Source organism: Rhododendron vialii, chromosome 10a (assembly GCF_030253575.1).
Source record: "Rhododendron vialii isolate Sample 1 chromosome 10a, ASM3025357v1".
NCBI lineage: Eukaryota > Viridiplantae > Streptophyta > Magnoliopsida > Ericales > Ericaceae > Rhododendron > Rhododendron vialii.
In genome coordinates, this window is record NC_080566.1 from 29,674,367 (window position 1) to 29,697,958 (window position 23,592).

The window sequence follows — 23,592 nt, forward strand, 5'->3', positions numbered from 1 at the left end:
GTTCAGAAACACTTAATTTGATGGCCTGCTGATTATCGGACTCAATGACGGCTTCGTTCAAACCCAGAGATCTCACCATGCCACAAGCTTGTCGAATCGCCAAAAGTTCCCCTTGAAGGGGGCTAGATGCTCTCACAAAGCTACATTTCCATCCACTAAGAGCATCCGCAATGTAATAATCAAAATTGGATAACCAAAAGTTGTCACATCATCTTTTGATTATCCATTTAAGACATTGCTAAAGTTAGCAATGTAGAGGTCCACAATGTAATAATCAAAATTGGATAACCAAAACTTGCCACATCACCTTTTTAAACTACAAAATTCTAAAAACTATTTTTTGACAATAATTTGAATACTCTTTTTGAAAAAAAATAACAGTTTTTTTTAAGAAAATAGTTTAGCGAAAAAAAATTTGAAAATAGTTTTTTTCAAAAAGAAAACAGTTTTAAAAAAACAGTTTTTTTTTTTTTTGAAAAACTGTTAGAATCCGATTTTTTTTTTTTGTGTAAAAACACTTATAATTTTTTTTTTTTGTAAATACTGTTTTTTTAAAAAGTTTCTGAAAAAAAAAACAGTTTTTAAAAATAATTTTCTGGAAACATTGTTGAGAGAGAAGGTTTTTATGTAATGATGGGTGTACTTGATTGAGAAAATGTAGAGACCATTAAATTTGATTATTGGCAAAAAGGTTGCTAGTTTTGATTATTCAAAGACTAAAATTTGATGAGTTGCTAAGAGGTTGCTAAGTTTGGTTATTACAATGTGAGCACTTTTTAAAGCAAATATTGCTAATTTTAGCAACCTTTTGATTTTAATTATTACATTGTGGATGCTCTAACGAGCCTTCCCAGTCACGCATAACAGCCGCCACTACTGCCTCTTGCCCATTGCGCTTGATTGCAACATCACAGTTAATCTTAAAGCCACCTTGATCCGGAGCCCTCCAATGGGGAAAACTGTCCGCACTAGAAGGGGTGTCCATATGGATCAACTGAGGGCCCCTAATTTCCAAAAATTCACGGAAAGCTTCCAAAGCTCTCCTAACAGTCTTCTCAGGGATAATTGGGTCAGAGTTGAAGATGAATTCATTCCTTGACTTCCAAATATACCAAGCTATGTTCACCACCCTGCTAAGAAATAGATTCAAATCCTTTCCCTTTAAAGGATTGTTCACTTGAGAAACCTATTTGATTGAAAAATGACTATTTTGCCCTTTTAAAAGCATTTTAGTCTTTGATTTGAAAATGATACTAGAGATTCTTGCTTTTGGGTTCGAAAACTAAGTTACGAGCGGCGAAGGTTTTATTTCGGATAAAAGAGCACCCCACTTGCCCAATTAAAAGAAATCGGTCTCTACTCATATTTTGTGGGTTTTGGGAAAAAAAATCAATTTATTGCTAAACTTTAAACATGTGAGCAGTTATATTGCACGTGAAAAGGATAAACACACAAGGCAGGCATGCTTTATTGCAGATAATTGTAGAAAATAATAACATTGAATTAAATGTGCATAAAATGGTATTTAAACACATTATTTGATTTTTAATTGCAAAAAATAACATAAATACAGAAAATTGAATTTTTATTCCACGTGGCATGAACCGTGTGGTTCACCGGTGAACCGTGCGGTTCACACCTTGTGGTCAGGTTGTTCAGAAAGCTTTGAAATGCTCCAGATCACAAATGGGGTTGAAATAACAGTGCTTGACAGTTGAAAATGGTATTTAAATGCACCACATAACCTGTTTAAAGCAGATTGTATGTTTCCCAGAATAAGTGAACCGTGCGGTTCACATACCATTTTGGGCAGAAAGCTCCAGGCTTTTCCAGATTGAACGAAAACAGTGTTTATGGGTGTACTGCTATATTTTAGAAACATGCATTTGATCACTGGAACATGATTTTCAGTGGGTTTGAAAGTGGTATTTTTGGAAAATATGGATTGATCATGTTCTCGACTTGATAGAAACAAAGTGAGCATAGAATATGTGTAGACGGCATGTAAGGAGTACAGAAATGAGACGATTGGGCTCAAATAAAATGTTCCCCTTTAACCAGGTGAACTGCACGGTTTATCCCTACCGATGGAGTCGTTTTTGGTAAAGCTCACGTCTGTCATATGCGAGGCTACTGTAAAGCGGTATTGAGAAGCACATTTCCCTCATAAAATGGGACGGGGAGCAAAACTTCGCGGCCAGTGGATTGTATTTCGTTATTGGCAAACACGCTTTTCCCATGGAGCAAAATGAAGCGGCCAAGTGCAACATGAAGCGGCCAGGAGATAAGATAGCATGATTGACAAACACGCTTTCCTCATAAGCTTGAATTTGGAATGAGCTTCCACCGTCGTCCTCCATGGCAGGGAGAGACTCCAAAAACAACCAACCCACTCCTCTCTCTCTCTCTCTCTCTCTCTCTCTCTCTCTCTCTCTCACCTCCTTCCCCTCTCTCTCCTCCTTCATCAATACCTCGACTTCAACCCCGCAGAATACTCCCAACCGAATAAAGGCAAAATGACACGAACCAGTCAATCGCAAGAAGCGGTTTCGAGGAGTCCTGTTCAAGTACGGCCCCAACCCTAGTCAGGTACGAAACGAATCATTTTGTTGTTTTACATAGGCGTGGTGGAATTCGCGTTTATTTCTTTTCGATTGAGTTGCTTCGGGATCTGTTCTTGTTTGAAACGAATTGGATTTTTGAAATGTATTTTATACGGGGCTTTGTCTGGCTTCAATTGGGACCACCAGTGGACGGTGGAATTGGTGCGAGGATTAGTGGAAAGTGCACTAAGCTGACCCGGACAACTTTGTTATAACCAAAAAATGGAAACTTCATTAGTGTTATGCAAAACTGTGTAACTCTATGCGGTACTGCTTGACGATCCAATTTGTTAATTTTGCAAGCTTTTTCATCATGTTTTTATCCGTGAAGAAATCAAATTGATCGGACATCAACGTCCACCGAAATGATGCATATATAATTGTCACAAGAGAAACGGATGGTCATTGTATTCAAATTCTGATATGTCCAATACTTTTTTTTACCATCTCGGTAAGTGTATCGATATATACACAATGATAAAAAAAAAAAATTGAACTTTATAAGCGCGTTTCATAGGTATCAAAATACTTTTTGCACGTAAACTACTGTTCTTAGAGTGGTTATTTCTATATCTCTGGTAATAGTTTTGGTTGATTGACTAATAAGAAAGTGTAGTGCTATTGGTACCGACGGTACCATAGGGAAAATGTACCGACGGCCACCGGACGGCCGTCTCCGGCCACCGGACGGCCGATCCGAGCCGTCCAAAAATTTTAAAAAATAAAACCGAGTGGGCCTACGCGGGAATCAATGGCATCCGAGGTGTGTAGAGTACTTGATCCGAGCACCCCTTTTTCGTGTATATACACGTATATACAAATATACACGAAAAATGGGTGCTCGGATCAAGTACCCTACACACCTCGGATGCCATTGATTCTCGCGTAGGCCCACTCGGTTTTATTTTTTAAAATTTTTGGACGGCTCGGATCGGCCGTCCGGTGGCCGGAGACGGCCGTCCGGCGGCCGTCGGTACATTTTCCCTATGGTACCCGTCGGTACCAATAGGATTTCTGAATAAGAAAAACACCAGGTATGTTTCTAAGAATTGATTTCACTGCTTGAAAAAACTGGGCTCGGCCCTTGTTACAAATGGGTTTACAAGAGACTCAAACTCATCTCTTAAACACTTCATTACAGACATCCCAAGTTAACAACACCGACAGTACTCTTCAAAAACGAGTTGACAACGCAGCTGAACAAAATCTCTGATCTTCACCTAGCCAGCTTCCAAAATGAGTGAGCCACCAAATTGCACTCTAAATTAAGTATTTCCCATAAGTTCTGATCACTTGATTCTGCCCGACTTTGGATAACCTATTTGATTTTCATCTGTTCGTCAGCGTTTGATCAACTGGCAATCTTGCTGCGGTAATATTGGATTGAGGAAGGCAACAATGACAGTGACATCGTCCACTTTGCCGCCCCTGCGATGGCGGTGCCCTGCTTTTCTAGCCGCCCGAGCGTAGGGAGTGTCGGCGTACTTGTACAAAGCAAGGTTGGCAATGCTTTCAGCCAGTTGTTGTGGATCTGAATCTGTGTCTTCTGCCAAACACGGCCTTATTATTTCTTCAATCTCACTTGGGTGCATGTTGTCAAGCAACCCGTCTGTTCCCGCTACAACAATGTCCCCTGCTTCTTCTTCCAATTCCAATTCCTATTAAGTCAAAGAACAATATTTGAGAAATTAACTAGGCATAAGAGTATGGTATCTCCTTATTATTTGTTCAATTGCGTAACTATAATAGTATGAGGAGTATCGAATGACACACAGCGGGAATTAGATGTAGCGGTCGTGAGTTTTTGGAGATTATTTTTCAGCTTTAAAAGCTTCAAGCAATCGTAGTTGTCAAGTATAGGCCGTGACGTGTTCCACGAGCTGGTACGTAACTGAAAAAAAAAAAACAAGGGCAATCGTAATTCAAATAGGCATAAGAGCATGGTAACTTATATTGGCATAACTAATTCTATACAGGCATTAACTGAGGTGAAAATTGTTGGGGATTCCAACAAACACAACGCACAGGACAAATCAAGAACAAAAAACAATCCAGCAAGCAGGACAAGACACAAAGATCGGTTTACGCGGTTTAGATTTAAGCAGATTGTTTATCGTACTCCATGAGGTGCTTGGGTGTTTCACTATGATACAAGTATGAATAAGAGTTACAATAGAGGCAGCCCTAGGTGTTCCTCTTACAGTTCCAAGGAACCCTAACACATTAAAACCCTCAAAAAGAAAGCATGGAATGTTTATCTTGGTAGTAGTTGAATACCAAAAACTGAAGCAAGATAAAAACAGAACATAAGTGATCAATTTACAAACCATTGCTAAGTCTGGATGGTCCTTCTTGCTACTTCCCAATTGATATGGGCAATTGAAGCTCCATTGCTGAACAGGGGATTGATACATCACTCTTCCGCCTCGAACCTCCATGAATCCACTGTCTCCCATATTAACTGCGCACAAGGTTTAGAGAAAAACAAAAAACGAAAAACAAATAAGAAATTATACATGAAACACATTCACTAGATTCAAAGACTACATACTTGCTAGTTGCTATGTTTTTTTACAACCGCAAGGACAACAACTCACGTAGTATACAAAACATGATCAGGAAACGCGATCACCGTACCATTGCTTATGACCGAAGGATAAGTAAAGAAGTAGTAAAAAGCAAAACAAAATTGCATACATGGCCATTGAGTGTAATTATGCAAGCTGTTGATGATCCTTGAGCCTTTGTGTTCGAATAAGCTTCATTCAAAACCTGTTTTGGATCCACAGCTCCTTCGGGCTGGTTAAGAACTGCAATGGTTGAGTTAGTCATGAGCTCCCGGGAGTATTCTCCGGCATCCACACCCATCTTAGCCCACCCGCCGACGCCATCTGCCACGCCAATGGTTTTCTCCTCTATGCACATGAAGTGAGCATCTTCCCCTCTGGGTTTCAACTTGTCTTCCTTTGGTAGATATAGCGATCCCACAACCATCTTCAAGTTGGTTTTGCTAGAAACAATCCTACATTGAAAAGGGGGAAATTAGATTAACAAAAAAAAAATTGATATGAAGAGGAAGAAAGATTAAATTCCGTGTTTTCTTTATATGCTTATATAAAAGTCTTGCGAAATTTGTACCGCTCCGTATTTGAGAAACAATTCTTCCGATAGAAAGATGCAGGAAGAAGACCACCTTGGAGACAGAAAACATAGTAAGAAGAAAGAAGATCGTTTGATAGTATGATCTATTATGGTCGGCTTGGAGACGTCAGAGGAAGACCATCGTCTCTATCTGGGTAAGATCATAGCTTCATTCATTCGTTGGACCTTGGGGATAATCATTAGCGTTGAAGTAAATCACCACATGCACCACCTCTATCATACATACGACATTTGAGGACGCGATTCCTTTATTTGAAGGAAGCACGGATCCACCGCTGGTAGAGTATCTTTGGAACCCCGGATAGTGATTCTCACTAGGGTTAGGGCCAGAGGCCAATCTGTCAACCCATTTTTTTAGTTTTCACGGCATATAACTATTCGTTTCAATCCCAGTGATTATATGCAGTTTGGCCCTCTGTTTTGCTCTGTTTAGAAAACAGAGTAACCTAAAAGTTTTTACATCAAAAGCCATACAACACAAATAGACATCCATACACGTCCATGTAGAATTACATATATATATATGCATACATACAAATACAACTGTAAGCCAGAATGTTAAATTACTTTTGGCAAACGGATCTCCATCCACAAGGGGAAGTCTCGGAGAGATTCACAAGCCGAAGGCGTTTCTTCGCAACGATCATCGCCATGTTTCGAAATCAAGCGCAGAGACTAAATCTGCACGAGCGCGAATTTAATGAAAACTCTATGGGAAAATCTAAGGAGACGGCGAGAGGGACGAGTGATCTAGGGTTGAAGAATGAAAGGCTTTTTTTTTTTTTTTTTCCCCAAGAGATACTAATGGTTATGTAGAATGAAGCAGTGAGAGGTTAGATATATAGAGATAGGGCTTTTAGTAGGAGAGTTGTTGCTTGATTGGCAAGTAATCGGAAGCAGTGATTTTATAAGGAAAGTTAGTTAAGATTGCGCGGGATTTGTCTACCTGGCATACACGCCTTATCTATCGAAGGAGTAATTGTTGAATGCTCCCGGAGTATCATGTGGCGTTGCTTACGTGGTATTCCAAATATTTATGAGGTGCTGGGCCCAATATTTGAGATGCCCAAGTGGTGAGGGGCCCCAAGCCTGTTTTCCCATTTACTATTGAGAATAAATTCTTTACACTATCGGTGTAAATATTTGTTTCCTCTAAATCAATTATATTGCGCCACATTGCAAAACAGTAATTCCAATCAATAAAACATGACGACGTAGCACAATATAATTGATTTGGAGGGAACAAATATTTACACCGACGGTGTAAGAAATTTATTCTCTTTACTATTAAGTCTTGGAAGTTTTGAGTTCGAATGGCGTGCCGGTCATGTCATTGTAGACAATGAAGGGTTTCACATTTTCTCTATGTTAGCTTTGGAAAGGGATTTCTTCGTTTAATCTGAAACTAATTTATTTTGTAGGGTTTATAATTTTTTTTTGTTGTTGTCGGGTGTACAAGAAATTTTTTTGTTGACCTATGGTGGGGTTGCCCAAGCCCGAGGCTTATGGGATTTACTCTGGGGCTCGCTCTACCTTTACATAGTGGCAAATTTTACAGTTGCATTCACTTTCGTTGAGTGATTGTGAGTTGCGGGACAAAAGAATGACACACATTATGTGGTAGTGATTTTTTATTTGCGGAGAATTCCCCACATAGTACTTCAAAAGTACCCAATAAGTAGTAATTATTTAGTAATCCGGGAGTACTGTCACCTGGTACTCCGGACCACTAAAGAACCACGCATTTATTTAGGGTCCATACATTTAGTTGTGATTCCTATAAGAATGTACGATTGTGAAGTGATCCGTGGCGCCACATGACGGTACTCCCGGAATATCATATATAAAGTTCACCCCAACAAAAAGTGGCCCTGTGAACACTCCAACTTCCCAAGCCGTAACTTTCCTTTCTAAAAACACTTCTTCTCATCTTCCTTCACAATCACGCAACAACAAAATCTCAATCCCTCTACATATATCACTACCTACTAAAAAACCCCAAATCTTAGTATTCCACAGCTTCATTATTTCCTGTTCACCCAAAAAAAATCAAAGAAAGAAAAGGTTTCATTATTTTCTGTTCACCCAAAATCCTCTTGACATCTCCTCCAATTTCCTTCAGGAATTTGATCAGTTTTCAGTGATTCTCTCCAGTCCTAACTCGCATTCTCGTATTTTCTCTACGCCTGATTTTTGATATTGCGATGATCATTCCGAAGAAGCGGCGTCGGCTTGTCAAACTCTCCGAGATTTCCCCATATGGATGCTCTGCTCCCAAAAGGTAACTTATCTCTTCTGTTTACACTAAAAATCTGTACTTTTATCAGTTGATGCATACTTTAAGGCGTAAGCATGTATATTTGAATTGGGTTTTTCCCAAGATGAAAATCTTTCTTGGGTTATGTTTGGCTTGATAGAAAGTTTGGTTCCTCTGTTTCACGCTTCAAACTTACTATTAGCGTATGTTGCAGAAAAACCAAATTTTAGGGGTGAACGATACAGATGTCTAGATACAGGACACGGATGCTTGATACGCGTGGGACACACACACATCATCGGATGGATGGCTATGGAGTACGGACACATTTTTCTCAAAATCTGTGTTTGAATATCTGTGTCCAATACACTTTCCGAGCGTTTATGGAAAGTAATGTATTTTAGTGCTCCGCAGGACTGCAATTAAAGGAAGTACGTAATCAAATCAAACAAATATTGTAGGAGTAGATATAGCCCTTCTATGACCTTTATAGTAACAAGCTATAATGAACAATTTCACAAGATTTGGAAAGAAACAATTAGACGCTAATGCGGTTGGTTGGTTGGACGAGCCTCCAAACATGGACGATCGTGTTCTAATACATAGTGATAAGGTCATTTATCGGTCAATATCAGAGACTATCTAATAGTTATAAAATATCATGCATGGATTCGGGTCCTGTAGTGAGGTTGGACCCTATAATGCCCGGCCTCACTACGGGGACCCGAATCCTTGCATACACATTGGAGAATATGATACTTCATTGTGAGACCTAATAGACAACTGCGGGATCACAAAATTTATTTAGGGAAAAAAACTACTAACATGGTCTTGATCGAAAATAATTTTCGGCAATAATACCACACCTTAAAAACCTACTCTAATACCACCTTTAAAACCTACGGTACTTCGCATGTTTAATTTATACGACTAGATGAGAATGTGTTCTAAATTCATGCCCTGTGCAGCCACACATAAGTGTTCATATTTCTACAAATATAAAAATATGCCTATACCAATCGTCGGATTTCTTTGATGGGTATCGCACGGTTGAACTTGCGTGTGAATGTTGATATGTCTCGTTCCCGTTTCTATCTATGTTTTGTTTTGTTTTTTTGAAGACTTGTAATTGCCTGGTATACTGATTTTTGGTCATTTACATCAATTCTGCAGCTTCATCTCGATCGAACCAAGCCTAAAAATGATTGCTGGATCCTACTATATCCCAAAGTACGACGAGTCGAAACCACTAGGAGAAGATTCCCACTTCATTTGTGCCGAGAAACAGACATTCAGGGTAGCAGATGGCGTTGGTGGATGGGCGAAGAAGGGGATAAACCCGGGTGAATACGTGAGGGAACTTATGGAAAATGCTGTATTTGCAATTGAAGATAAGCCTGAAGGAGGTGTTAATCCAATGGCAGTGCTAAATGAAGCTTTCCTAAATACTGAGGCCCAAGGATCATCAACAGCTTGCATTTTGACACTAAAAGGCGATGTATGTCATTTTTTCTGCTTTTTCTTTTTTGGTCTATCAACATCTTAAATTGGTATTCGTATGCATAGTTTTTCCTGGTGTTCCTAATATTGTTGTTTGTTATTTTTGGGCAGGTTTTGCACGCGGTGAACATTGGAGATAGTGGATTCACGGTGATACAAGGCTGGAAAATCGTGTATAAATCACCGGTGCAACATCGGAGGTTTAACTGTCCACTTCAGCTAGGAAATTAGAGAGATAATCCTAGTATGGCTGAGGTTGGTATCATTGCTCTTGTTTCAATTACATTTTGTTGATTTTACCATTTGCTGTTAGGAGTATCCGACTGCATTAGAATAGGCTTACACTTACATTTGAGGCCTATGGCCATTTAGGCTGTGTTTGGCTCTAGGAAAAGAAGAAAAGCAGAGAGAGTAGACTCAGTAGAGGGGGAAATTGATTCAGGAGTTCCCTTCTTTTTTTTTCTTTTCCCTTCAGAATCCCAAGAAGCAAACAAAGCCTTAGTTTAGACCAGGCCTATGGCCATCAAAATAGTTCATTACTCATCTGCAATGATATTTTCACCAGAACTAGTTTTTTTGATTCATAAGTAGGATATGGAATTTACTCTAGAAAAAACTCTATCAGTTTCGGAGCAAAACATATTTACTGAGTTATGCCTAATTTCTTCTTTTATTTTCCCTGCAGGAGCTTAAAGTTGGTGTTATACCAGGAGACATAGTTGTAGCGGGAACCGATGGATTGTTTGACAACCTCTACGAATCCGAAATTGAGGAGTTGGTTTTCCGGGGAATCCACGTCCGGGGCAATTTTCAAGCAGAACTGGCTTCCATTATAGCCAAGTTTGCTCTTATTAACTCTATGGACAGGCTTGCTGTTTGTCCTTTTACCATAGCTGCGCAAGAAGCCGGACTTGAATTCATGGGAGGCAAAATTGACGACATAACTGTGGTTGTAGCGTACATTGGATCTCCAAACTAGGAGCGATCATTAATTTGCACAAATTAGCATTCAGCAATGGAAGCGTGCGTACGTTGGTTTAAGTTGCGTATTAGAATCAACTTATCCATGCAGGTTGGATCTTCATCCTGAGGATCGGAGTTGTTGTTTATGAAGTTGTAGAAAGTAATTGTACAGATTAGCTTCATCGATCAATGAATGAATCCAGTTGGTTTTGAAATGTAGTACTACTATAAGATTACATTCAGTCTTGTAAATTATTGCTGCAATGTACTCCCATATGTTTTCGGCCACTATTTGCATACTTTGGAGGAAGGAAGGAACAGGGCCGGCTCATGGGGTAAGTTGGGGAAGCAGCCGCTTCCGGCTTCCAAATTTTGGTAAAGCTCTCGACAAGCAAATTTAAGGTATTACGATAAGTTGCCAAATTAATATTAATATTAAAAATATTAATTTACATATTAATATTAGACTGTTTTGAAGCTATTCTGGGCTGTTGGAATGAAGAGAGAGAGAAAGGTTTTGTAGTGTAGGAGGGAGAAAGTATGACAAAAAGGGTTGTTTCACCTCCTAGAGGGCTCTCCTTTTATTCTATGTTGTTTCTGAACGAACTGGCACTACAAGAAAAAACACATTTGGCGACCAACTTTCGGCGACCAAATTATTTTTTGTCGCTGATTGTCAACTTTTGGCGACTAAAATATTTTTGGTCGCCGATCGTAGACATTTGGCGACTAAATTCTTTTTTGTCGCCGATTTTGTAGACCTTTGGCGACTAAAACATTTTTAGTCGGCGAAGTGCTACCATTTGGCTACCAACGATCATTTGGTCGCCAAAAACAAACAATGGGCGACCAACCAATAGTCGGCAAAGAAAAACATTAGGCGACAAAAATATTAGTCGGGGAAAGCTACCAATTGGCGACTAAATTTGTTTTGTCGCCGTTTGTGTGAACCTTTGGCGACTAAAATATCTTTAGTCGGCAAAAGGCTACCATTTGGCTACCAAAGGTCATTTTGTCGCCAAAAATTTATATATTATATTATAATAAACTTATATACTTATTCCATCTACTTTACCGAAGTTTAACCCATATTTCACCGTTAACTCCTTAATTAAATCTCACTTTTTTTTAAAAAAATGGCAACTCCTTAAATCTAATGTTAAATGCTACCGAAGTAACAAAAAAAAAAGCTCCTTAATTAAATCTCACTTTTCTCCTTACACTTTTTTTTTTTAAAAAAAATTCAGTTTCTCCCCTCTTCCATATATTCTCAGCAAAGCCAAAAAAAAAAAAAATGCTCATATGAATGGAGAAAACTTTAAACCTTCATTTAAAATAAGGAAGAGGAAAAATCTAATAGAATTTATCCAATTAACTCTTCCGCTAATCTTTACAAGAATCAATCAAATTGCATAATCTTGTTATTCAATGAATCATACTCCCTCCGTCCCAAAATGATTGTCCGGTCCGCAAAACGGATTGATAAAAATAATACAATTTTTTCAAGAAAAAATTCAAACTTTTTTCACAAATTAAAAATACTCATTGATATCTAGTAAGTTGTTAAAAAACTTTTGATTTTTTCTTGCAAAAATTGTATTATTTTTAACACCCCGTTTTGCGGACCGGACAAATAATTTGGGACGGAGGGAGTATATAGTCCAACTTCTAGCCACTATAAAATGAGTTACCGATATCATTTTTCCCATCTACACCGATGAAAATATTTTTCAATTGCGGCATGACATTGTTGGAATTCAAACGGCAATGACATTTTTGCTCTGGACTCTTTTGAATTTGATTGAACGTCCAAATTAGCTATTCCAATTTTTTCTTTTTTAAGGTTTTCCATTGGCGTTCATCTGTTGGATATGTGTTGTTTCGTGTTTTTTATTGGTTTTTTTGGATTTTTCTCTATTATATTTTCAGACAAAAAAAGATTATCTAGCCTTATAACTAATTCCTAGATGAGAAAAAAAGGACATTGAATTGTTGGAGTTAATGGTGAAAAGGATTAATTTCCCTACGGTGGAATATGGGTTGGGCTAATTTCTATTCGGTAGAGGTTAGGCAGATTAAGGAGAAAGGAGCTTAGGCCGATGAAAGGTTGTCGTGAGTCTGAGGTTGGAGGAAGTCCTCCTACTGGGTAGGAGGAGATACGCGTTCATCATTTAATCAAATAGCGTGCATCTACAAAATGTATCTGAGCAAATGGAAAGGTTGTCGTGAGTCTGAGGTTGGAGGAAGTCCTCCTACTGGGTAGGAGGAGATCCGCGTTCATCATTTAATCAAATAGCGTGCATCTACAAAATGTATCTGAGCAAATGAAAATAACATGCCGTTTGTGGGTCATTTAGTTTTTCTAAGATGCCCATTGGTACATTGCACAAATTCTCATCATAAAAACCCCACTATGAAAAAAAATAAATTACGAAGAACTTTTCAAATCTCTATCTGGCCATGGTTTCTCCATTTTTAACTCCAATGAAAAAAAAACCCTCCTACGCTACTAAGGCACTAAAAAAATTAGACACTAACTCAATTTACGCTTTTCAGGTCTATTAGCAAGACATAACCAAAGGTCCATGAAGCGTTTTAAAAAAAAGCAAAGACAGGAAAAAAAGTTACGTTAAACTCATTTGAAATGGGACATGTTCGACTATTATGACCTTAGGCATGTAACAAAATTATAAAAAAGAAGAAGAAGAAGAAGAAGGAGGAGGAGGTAGCTTCAATGTGATAAAGAAACGGAGTGAGATGAGGATAATTTTTTTTTAGAAGTTAGAGTTTTTTTTTAGATGTCGAAGACTCAAGGGTAGTGTTTTAGAGAGTCCTTTTTGGTAGAAGAAAGGATTTTAGTTGGGATTTTGTGATAGTGGACTATCAATTTAGATTAGGTTCTTAGGAATTTTTGAATTTTAATAAAAAAAACAGTTATATCAGTAATAAAAAATATACGAAGAGGATTTCAGATCATTTTATGCTAAAGGGTCATAATAAATATTTGTCTCTAGGGCTTTTATGATTAACTTACATTTTTCATTTGTTCATATGGCTCTAATATGAGAGCATAAAGTTAAAAATTAATTATCACTATTTTAGGGTAAATTATAAATAAATGTAATTAATCTAACCATATTTTTACTATATATTATATCATAATAAACATAATTATATTATATATATATATATATAAAAATTTTCGTACATAATATAATATAATATATTATTATATATAAATATTGTTTTATATATTTTATTTTATTTTCTTATGTAATAAATATATTATCTTCTTGAATATAGCACAAGTTAAGTGTGTAGCCCAGTGGTTGTGCACCCTTATAAGGTAAGGGAGGTCGGTGGTTCGATTCTTGGCAAAGGCATGTGGTTGGATTATTCCACACGCGCCACGTGGAGGATCCAGGTTGATCCACGTGGCGGTACAAAGATGGGGCCACGTGGCACCCAAATTTTTTTTAATATTATTTATTTGGCATGACATTTGGCGACAAAAGTGTTTTAGTCGGGGAAAGTTGTATTCGGCGACCAAAAACGTTTTAGTCGGGGAAAGTTGTATTCGGCGACCAAAAGTTTGGTCGCCATATGTAATTATGATTTTCCGAAAAGGTTTGAATTAATTAGATTTGGCGACTAAACTTAGTCGCAAATACCTTTCGCGACAAAAGTATTTTGTCGGGAAAAACAATCTTCGGCGACAAAAAATTTTGGTCGGCAAAAACTTTCCCAGACCAAGTGTCACCGACCAAAGTGGCGACCAAAAATTTAGTCGTGGAAAGGTTTTGGCGACTAAAAACAGCCTTTTGGCGACTATTATTTTAGTCGGCAAAAGTGTTTTTTCTTGTAGTGTGGGGGTTTATATAGGCGGAATGACCTTGGGGAGCAAGCAAACGCAGCCTCCAAGCAAACTTGGCGACCAAGGATCATGAACCGTGCGGTTTACACGTGAACCGTGCGGTTCTAGTATGACTGCTCAGCAGGGCAAACTTCGCGGGGCCGTTCCGGACACTCCCGAACTCGGAATTGAGTGTTCTTTGGACCGTTGGAAAGCTTGATAAGTCTACTTTCTATCCCAAGTAGTTTGGATTCAAAATAATTTGTACATTAAAAGATAAGACCTTTTTCCCTCAAGTGGTCGGGAAAGAAGTCATTTTGGCAAAACCCTTGTATCTCCCTCATTTCCAATTGGATGGGGCATTATTATATATCAATAAAAAGGGTTTTTAATGTACTTGAAGATGGTGAAATCCAAACATAAGAATATGGAAATTTGAGTTATGAAAAATGGGCTAAAAGCAGACGTATCCGAAGAACGTTGGTGTCATGATGGCCAAAACATGTGTTTGCTCATTTGAAGTGTCTTTTGGCACTCCCATACCTAGTTCTAAGGCATTTTCAAGACATTCGGAGTGTGGTGGAATGGCCGCTCGGCTAGGGTTTTGGTTTCAAAGGTTTCAAAGGGGGTTTGAAGGGCAATGCTCCAAGAAGGTATAAAAATCAATCCAAGAGTTAGATTTTGAACTTGTTCTCATCATCGGGAATCCGAAAGATGTCTGGGACTTCCAAATTGGGGTGTCTACAGCAATCATTAATTACCTAGAGATTATACCAAAGAAATCGTATAAAAGGAAAAAACAATCCGAAGATTACCAAAATTAAGGTCCAAAAAAAAAGGCTATGCGGTAATCTTTGAAGGTTACCAAAATACCAATCTTTACCGAACTCCATGCATACATGCAAATTTAAGCAATGTACATTCTTTTTCTCTTATCCAGCCGATTGTTGTAAACTTCAAATTTTGAAATTCAAGAGAGAATAAGGAAACAGAAAACATTAGCACAAAACGGATTCGAAAAACGTAAATTTGGCAACAACATTTCTACAAATCATGTGATGCACGAATGGTATGGGGATGACGGCTACAACATTTTTGCAAATTGTGTGATGCACAAATGCACGTAAATTGGGCTACAACATTAAAATAAATAACAAAGAATACAAACTTGACCTCTAATTTTCTTTTACAAAAGTACATTATTTTTGCATAGTTTTCTTATCTTGCGAAAGAAGTTATTGGGTAATCTATAAATTTTTTTGAATTAAAATCTATAAATCTTTTCAAATCCTATATCTTTGAGATATCTCTACACCTATTTCTATGCATACCCATCTAAATGATTTAAAATGATTTAAGATGATTGAAAATTCAAAATGATTCCAAGTTACACATTTAAACTACCCATCTCACGTTTTGCAATTGAAGGTGAGATTGTAATGGTCTTGAATGATTTGAATTTTGCTTAGTTGAAACCAGAGGTAAATTTTTTGCCGCGTTGTTTTTTAATTTGCCATTTTGCATGATTTATCTCATAAAATTATTATGGGTATGAGATCAATTAGTATTTTCTTCAACTTTTTTTACTTGAGTATATTAATTAGCTTCTTTTTCGTTAATCTATGAAAAGTAACAATGGAAAGAAAATTACATTTGTCTCTTCTATATTTTTTTATGAGAAGTTGTCTTTTTATTATTGATCTTTTTCCTTGATTTTTTCATTTTTATCATTTCCTATCTCTGTGTGTAGACTTTTCACTTTGGAAGTTGTTATTCGTCACACCTCCATAACACAAAGGTACGGAATACTACGAAACTCATACCCATTCCATACTCTCTTCAAAAGTAAATAGACTGACTTAGGCATGGGAGGGGTGATGGCGACAGCCACACTGGTGTCCATAGTTTTCCATTATGTTTTGCAAGTTGTTAATTGAGCACATTGGAAGCCGCTTCATCCGCTGGAGGATCAGATGGACGGTTGAGGAACCCCTCCTCCGGAGGTGACCAAAAACCGCTTCATCATCACCATTCCGTTTGAAGGATTGTTCTCAAGAGTATTAGTTTTCAAGTATAGACCAATACAATAAGTCCCCAGCAGAGTCGCCACTGTGGGCAAACACCCCGAAAATTGATCGCGATAATGCAGGTGCACCCCTTTTTAAAGCGCGGCAAAATGCTCAATTCAGAGTCGCCACTTGGGTTTTGAAGGTTTGGCACCCAAGGAACCGAACTTGAAATACTTGCTACGTTTATTGATTTGAAAAAGGCTTGTAGACTGGTCTATCGTCACCTTGATATCTGAGGTTCGAGAGCCAGGTTATGAGAGAAGAAGGGTTTTAAGGCACCCCTCTTGCCTAATCCGGAGATCGGTTTCTACTCGAGCATTTGTAAAACATTTGCGATTCTCTCTCATTAATCACTTTTTAGCCAATTAGGGCGGGGGAACAGTTTAAGGGGATTAAAACTGTAACATGTTGACAGGATGTAATAGATGACATGCTCGCTTATTGAAACAGTTAGAATAGTTTAAAAACAGACTCATGTGGGAGTTTAAACAAACTGGACGGCCACTATGTTGGAGTGTCGCGCGCAGGAAGAAACCAGCATGCACTGATCAAGTTACTGCATGCTGATAAGACCTACACGCGCCTCACCAAGACCTGCGCACGCCAGTAGGTTCAAACCCACAGCTCTTATTCTCAACCCATTGGGCTCTAAAAATGACCAATGCTCACCCAGGATAAACTAAACAGTTTATAGGCAGTTAAAATTGGCTCAAGAGCCACAAAATGAACATAACACTCCATAAATAGTGTGGGGACAAAAGCAGAGGCCAAAGCCTAATTACCCATGGAAAGGCCACTCACTGGCTGAGACTGGACCTACGCGCACGGGTAGACCACTGTTGTGCGTAGGTTCAAGTCAACAAGCTAGTGTTTGGTTCTACATGTTTCTGGATTTTGGGACATATCCCGAATGGCCCTAGGGGTATCCCATTGCAGCAAAAATGAGTATTGAAAAGGTAACCAACAGTTTAACATGGAAAAGTAGTAAATTGGTTATTGAGCATGCTCATAATGATGAATAGACATGAAATAAAGCATAAAAACAGGGATCCTGACCCCATGCTGGATTGGCACGCTCGTCCAAAAGTGGAGCGCGAGTGTTCAAACCCATGCGCGCGGGTTCCAAACCCATGTGCACGGGTTCCAGACAGGTCCCAGTCCCCACGCAAGATCGGCGCGCGCATACTAACGACCGGTCCGCGCCGGTCTCTTGTCCACACAGTTTTTGAAACCTAGCTACTAGCCTTAGGGTCAGGACTAGAATTGATTACCACTCTGCCAGCCCCCCCCCCCCCCCCCCCGGCCCCCCCCCCCAGGGATCAGAACAGGAAGCAATACAAAGGTGTTATACCTTTGGTTTTAGGTTTGAAAGAGTGGATTGAGCTTTGAATGGATGGGTTGATTGGATGATTGTATGCTTGTAACCTCTCTTTTTTTCTAACCCTTTGGAAGAAAGAGTGAGGGGGGTATTTATGAGTTTTTTATCAAAGTAATCCTTTTTTTAGAACTATTGGCCGGAATACTCTCATTTTCAAACTATTTTTAAAACTATTCGATAGAGTCACTCCAAGTGATGCTACCAAAGTTGAGCCACTTCAAGTAGCGCTAGACAAGTAGCTTGCGTGGCAACAATGTCCACGCAAGTAACGCTATCTTAGATGGCTCTAATGCTTTAGACTAGGGTTTGTATACCGCTAACCCAAAAAATGCTTCTTCTGCCTATCTCGGATCTCTGGTCTCCTCGACTCTGCGATCTCTCTCTCGTGTCCCCTTCTGGGATCTCACCAGCCGGCCATTCAACGGACGCTGTCCAAAAACACCGACCAGACTCCGTCGTCCGCTCTCTTTCGCGATTGCGATCTCACGGTATGTCTCTCTTTCCCTCTCTTTCTCTCTCATTGATTAGGTAACAATCTGGGAATTGGGAACAGTTAAGGTTCACAAAAACGAAAAAAACAAGAAATAAAGGAACAATCAATAATCCATTTCGTTGACATTGATCCGTCTTTGATTGCTGCTATATAATTAGTCTTGTAGACTACTTAATTTGTCAGGCTTTTTCTTTCAAGATACATAAGTGATTCTTTGGTATTTAATGCTCCAAATTTCATTGATGAGTGAACGACAAAGATTGGAAAAACTCATGAGAGTTTCTTCAAAAAAATCAGTTAATTGGTCAAGGTAAGCAAGTTCATGCTGCTTTAGCGAGAATTGGATATGGGTCTGCTATGGTACTAAAGAATGACCTAATAGATTTGTATGGGAAATGTGATAGAATGGACATGGCTTGTGACGTGTTTGATAAAATGCTTGAAACAAATGTTGTTTTGTGGACGGCTATGATGTGTGAGCACTTGCAGCAGGGTAATCCCAAATCGTCACTATTACTTTTTTGTTGAATGGGTTATAATGATGTTAAACCCAATGAGTTCACATTTTCGACAAATTTTAAAGCATGCGGGTTAAACCCAATGTGTTTCAAGGTTTCTTTGGAAACTTGAAAAATATATTCAACCATATGCTAGGAAGCATCAATACTCTTAGAGATTGCCATGTTCATGTCGGACACTCCGTGGACACGCGACACGTCGAAAAAAAGAGAAGAAAAAAAAATACACAGAAATTGAACTCTCATATTTAAGATTAAGAGAGATGACATTCATTAAAAAGAGGGGTTATTGGAAGGGAGAAAAAATTACCATCCCTTTGGAGGAAGGAAAACACCCATCAAGGATAAAGTCCTCCCCTTCCGCTGTCGCATTAGGGTGGTGAAAACCCGAGGAGGAGGGAGGGAAGGAAGGGAAGGGAGAGAGAAGGCGGCTGCCCTGGTTTTTTTCTTAGAGAGAAAAGCTCTCAAGTGGGTCGAATGAGCGTTTGATGTGGTTGAATTTTTACTCACAATACCCAGGTTATGAAATGTTTCTTGGTGCTTGGATCCTTTAACAGATAAACCACACAAATTCTTTCTACCATATTTCTATGTTTTAAGATATAGGATGCTATATCTCCAACTATTGAGCACATATTACATCTTGATGTGTGTGTTGTTCTTTTTCTGTTTTCATCGATGTACCCTTATTGAGAATGTATTTCAATGTCCTAATATCCAAGAGAATGTGTGGGATTGACAATTAATCTAACATATAGGTCGTACTATGGACCTCAACCTTAATGAGCTTTGTCGTCCTGACTCGGGGCCTAGAGATGGGTCGATTCTACGTTTACAACACCAGTACCACTCTCGAGAAGTTTGGGAAGCTGATGTAAGTGACATTTGGATAATGTACGTATTTCATAAACTTTTGTGTAAATTTGTCAATCTAACCCATGAATTACCAATATATTTTAGAGCACGCGGCCTGTGGATTCAAAAAAAGTCAGAGTTCGTAGTGCCAAGAAAGGTATACGAGCATTGCCATGGCCGTCACCTCCTGTTTTAGAGTTGATACGGCGTGCCCGTTTAAAGGGCTTTTGTTCATTGCCGTTTGTGTCCGTGGATTGGGGTCTCATTACGGCACTTTTGGAGCAATGGCGGCCTGAGACACACACGTTCCACTTGCGGCCCGGTGAGTCCACAATCATGTTACAAAATGTTGAGGTTTTGTTAGGCATTCCGGTTGAAGGTAAAGCTGTGACTAAAAATACAAACTTGAAGCCCCGTGATTTGTGTAAGCATTTATTGGGGGAACAACCTATAGAAGAGTCGGACATAAATGGGATGAATGTTAAGGCCAGCTGGTTAAGTGATAGGTTCACTGGCCAAGTAGAGGAAGGGGCTGACCCAGAGGTTGTTGCACGCCAGGGGCGCGAGTACTTGTTGTTGCTTATGGGAGAAACCATATTTGCTAACCACTCAGGTATGTTGCAATCGTTTGTAGAAAATATTTCAAACGTTCAACGTAGGGCTTTTATATTTGCTTCCATCTTTGATTTGAAAGGTGACCAAATGAATTAAAGTAGACAAATTATTTGGGTTTTTATGACTTCATGATGCTTATATGTAGTGGTTGTTTTTAATTTTTGTACAGTCCATTAAGAACCTTCCTCATGTTTCCTTTGATTGTGTCTTCATTTTCCACACAGGGGGATATGTGCACTTGGCTAACCTAGAACGTTTGGAGAACTTTGATGAAGCTGGGACATACAGTTGGGGCAGTGGTGCTCTTGCCAATCTCTACCATAACCCATGTCATGGTTGTAAGGCTGGCACCAAACAGATTACTAGCTGCTTCATACTGTTGTAGGTTTGGGCTTAGGAGTGGTTGCCCTACCTTGCCCCAGGACGATTAGGGAAGCATGCTCCGAAGGTTGGTGCTCCACTTATTGGACGATAACTTCACTTCAAATTTAAGCAGAAAAGAGTTCAAAAAATAATTTTGTTCAAAACTTAACATGTAATTTATTTTTGTTGGATATTCCGTTCTTTCTTTATGTTGAACTTGTACAATTCTCAGGTGGGACAATGTGTTTCATTCCCTTGACTTGGCGACCCATCTCGTAGGCACTTACAAGTACCACCTTGACATCCAGAGACCGGATGAGGTACATACGCAAGTTTGCTTCAATACCTCTAGTTTTTAACTATTTTCATGACCATCTTGTCTCCCTTCTCTACAAAATATGTTCATTGCATTGAACTGATTAAAAATTAATACCCTTACCCTTTAATTGTTTTCATGACCATCTTTCTCCCTTATTTACAAAACATGTTGATTGCATTGAACTGCTTTGATGAATTTTTTGAACATATATTTTTGTAGGTCATTTGGACCCCATACAGTGAGGAGCTCCTTGAGTCTCTACCAGAATATTGTTGGGCTGGCAGAGCTATTTGGCGGGCTAATGTTCCCCTAATATATTATGCTACTTATCAATATCACCAGCCCGAGCGAGTCATGCACCAATTTGGTTTCCGCCAATGCATTCCCCCACCGTCTCGCTCTCTAGATCCGCCGCACGGCAAAACCCTTCAAAGTGGTGCGTTAGATTGGGCCTTGAAGTATCAGACAATTATAGAAGTTTGGAATAATAGACTTAATCTAGTTGTACCGCCGGGTGATATCGACTTAGTTGAATACCCCTTCGAAGACCCTTACGTGGCTTGGTATGATAGGATTACCAGACATTGTATTAGCCATGTTGGTTGTGGTATAGGTGGAGTGGTAAGAACAATTTAACTTCAACTTTATCCTTTCCATATGTACGTCACTACGAAATTCATCAAATAACATGTGTTAATGTTTCATGTGCAGACTCGTTGTCTTAAGGCCCTCAATATGCCAGGGGTTCCCGCCCCTTACCAAGATGTTGCTTTGGCGGGGCTTATGCACATGGGCGTGTTCGGAAAGTTTTTGCACCTTCAACCCCCACAACACGGTGTTTTTAAGGGCAACCAAGAGTTGGGTAAGCAAGGTGAGGGCTTATTAGAGGAAGAACTCCAACCACAAGACGATGCAGCTGGCCACGGACATGACCATCCTCACGTGGAACACCCCGACGATAATATTCCAATTCCACTACATGCACCACCACCACATGAACCTAGTTTTTCTCCTCTCCCACATTTTGCCTCATTTGTGATGAGTCCGTCTATTTTTGACTCTCCAATAGTTGAACCGACAGGTGGTGGTGGTTCGTCATCTCAGACTTGTTCACATTCAGAGGTACCTTGGGAGCAATTAGAAGTGGTTGGATTTGGTGCAAGTACATTCAGTCATGATAGCTTCGTGCAGGCAAAAAGGATAAGGATTGATGAGAATAGCTTAGGGAATGCAAGAGGGTCGGTTGGAGATGGAGATATCACTCAAGTAGGTTTGGACGCCCAAGACTTGCACGTTGACCCGCAACATGAGGCAGAGGTAGAGTTGGATTTTGTGTTGAATAATGATGGTCGGGATGATGAGGTTGAGGAAGAGGCGGACTTTCAGGATTCAATTGTAGGGGGAGACAGAGAGGGTGAAGGAGAGGTCACTCAATCTACTACTAAGACTCCTGTTGTTGCCCAACGTAGGAGTAAGCGGCAGAGAAAGAAGCCACGTTGTGGTATGTGTGGCACAATGTGCAAGGATGGAGGGGGAAAGACTAAGCGGGCTTGCCACTAAAGGTAGGGTATGTGCATATTATGCTATTGGTTTTTTTGTTTAATATAGATAGCGCTAGTACTTTTTGTTGAAGATGAAGATATGACTTTATTGGTAATATTGGTGGAAATCAATTTAAGTTTGTGCTCCGATAACACTCCTTTTCTTGGCATGAAAGACATGTAGGTAGGCAAATCAGTTTTTAGAGATTTTTATCTTTTTGCAAATGTGTTATCATGTGGAGCAATGTCTGAATATAATGGATGGGCGTGTTCGTATCCGACACGCCGAAACAGGAAATGGATGGTATTGTTTTATTGTAATGCATGGTGCTTTGTTTGTTTTGGCAAGTAGGTATTATGTATTGAATGGGTTTGAATGGTTCCAGTAGAGGCGGACTTTTGCTTTTTGAATATTATGGTCAATGGCAAGTAGGCCAATGGGTTTGAATGGTGCCACTGATTTTGGATTGATTTGTGAGACAATGGGAAGCAGGCATATGCATTGAATATTATGTGTTGGAACTGATTTTTTGTTGAAACTATGTTGAAGCAGGTATATGCAAATACACCAATGTGTAGACTATTTTTATGTTTTTTATTTTGGCAAAAACGTGAAACTGTTTGTTTGGCTAAGAAGTGAGTGTAGGCCGAATGATAGAAAACACATACTGCGACGATCCACATCACAACCCGACTCATTCTTTTTGTTCTATTGTTTTAGTTTAGTTTTATGTTTGACTCATTGGCATCTGCTTCAATTGTGGAGCTTGATCAATTTAATAATGATAATGCCATTGGACAAAACCTTATGATCCCTTCAGTTGAGATAGAATATGGAAGCTGTCCCCGTGAAGGGGAAAGCCCTTCAAAAGATGAATTTGAAGCAATGATAATTAGGATAGCTGAAATGGAGAAGTTAAGAGAAAATGGAAACGAAAGAAGTTGAACTAGAGTTGGCTTTAACTGAATGCCAAGATCAACTTAAAGCAAGTACTACCTATTTTTTTTACTGTAGATCCTCAAAAGATGAATTAGTAGTAACCACACCTTCCTGGTAGGTCCTTGGGACTGCTATTAGTATCAAAAGTCCTTGGTTCTTCATT

At 39.1% G+C, this 23,592-nt stretch overlaps 3 protein-coding genes across 3 annotated transcripts; 2 read left to right on the forward strand and 1 right to left on the reverse strand.

Moving 5' to 3' along the window:
• Positions 1-3,943: 3,943 nt before the first annotated feature.
• On the reverse strand, positions 3,944-6,418 carry LOC131303102 (probable protein phosphatase 2C 55). The gene is made up of 8 exons (XM_058329894.1): positions 6,333-6,418; positions 5,931-6,103; positions 5,742-5,796; positions 5,301-5,625; positions 5,155-5,164; positions 4,931-5,064; positions 4,375-4,494; positions 3,944-4,261 (listed from the first exon to the last, which is right to left on the reverse strand). The coding sequence occupies exons 1-8, from the start codon at positions 6,416-6,418 to the stop codon at positions 3,944-3,946; spliced, it is 1,221 nt and encodes a 406-aa protein (XP_058185877.1).
• A 1,293-nt stretch (positions 6,419-7,711) lies between these two features.
• Positions 7,712-10,620, forward strand: LOC131303466 (probable protein phosphatase 2C 55). The gene is made up of 4 exons (XM_058330341.1): positions 7,712-8,046; positions 9,196-9,520; positions 9,634-9,777; positions 10,208-10,620. The coding sequence occupies exons 1-3, from the start codon at positions 7,970-7,972 to the stop codon at positions 9,751-9,753; spliced, it is 522 nt and encodes a 173-aa protein (XP_058186324.1). The 5' UTR covers positions 7,712-7,969; the 3' UTR covers positions 9,754-9,777; positions 10,208-10,620.
• On the forward strand, positions 9,769-22,672 carry LOC131303103 (uncharacterized). Its single transcript, XM_058329895.1, has 10 exons — positions 9,769-9,777; positions 10,208-10,448; positions 10,595-10,645; positions 18,589-18,771; positions 19,555-19,670; positions 19,757-20,264; positions 20,491-20,647; positions 20,862-20,949; positions 21,168-21,569; positions 21,660-22,672. The coding sequence occupies exons 1-10, from the start codon at positions 9,769-9,771 to the stop codon at positions 22,506-22,508; spliced, it is 2,604 nt and encodes an 867-aa protein (XP_058185878.1). The 3' UTR covers positions 22,509-22,672.
• Positions 22,673-23,592: the final 920 nt, after the last annotated feature.

Excerpts from the sequence above, each read along its gene's own strand:
- LOC131303102 (XM_058329894.1), bottom strand. The coding sequence starts at position 6,418 with ATGGCGATGATCGTTGCGAAGAAACGCCTTCGGCTTGTGAATCTCTCC. Across the intron at positions 6,104-6,332 it reads TGGAGATCCGTTTGCCAAAA|ATTGGCCTCTGGCCCTAACC; the intron begins GTAATTTAACAT and ends ATGGGTTGACAG. Across the intron at positions 5,797-5,930 it reads CGCTAATGATTATCCCCAAG|GTGGTCTTCTTCCTGCATCT; the intron begins GTCCAACGAATG and ends TCTGTCTCCAAG.
- LOC131303466 (XM_058330341.1), top strand. The coding sequence starts at position 7,970 with ATGATCATTCCGAAGAAGCGGCGTCGGCTTGTCAAACTCTCCGAGATT. Across the intron at positions 8,047-9,195 it reads GGATGCTCTGCTCCCAAAAG|CTTCATCTCGATCGAACCAA; the intron begins GTAACTTATCTC and ends TCAATTCTGCAG. Across the intron at positions 9,521-9,633 it reads TTTTGACACTAAAAGGCGAT|GTTTTGCACGCGGTGAACAT; the intron begins GTATGTCATTTT and ends ATTTTTGGGCAG.
- LOC131303103 (XM_058329895.1), top strand. Across the intron at positions 20,265-20,490 it reads CATATTTGCTAACCACTCAG|GGGGATATGTGCACTTGGCT; the intron begins GTATGTTGCAAT and ends TTTTCCACACAG. Across the intron at positions 21,570-21,659 it reads GTTGTGGTATAGGTGGAGTG|ACTCGTTGTCTTAAGGCCCT; the intron begins GTAAGAACAATT and ends TTTCATGTGCAG.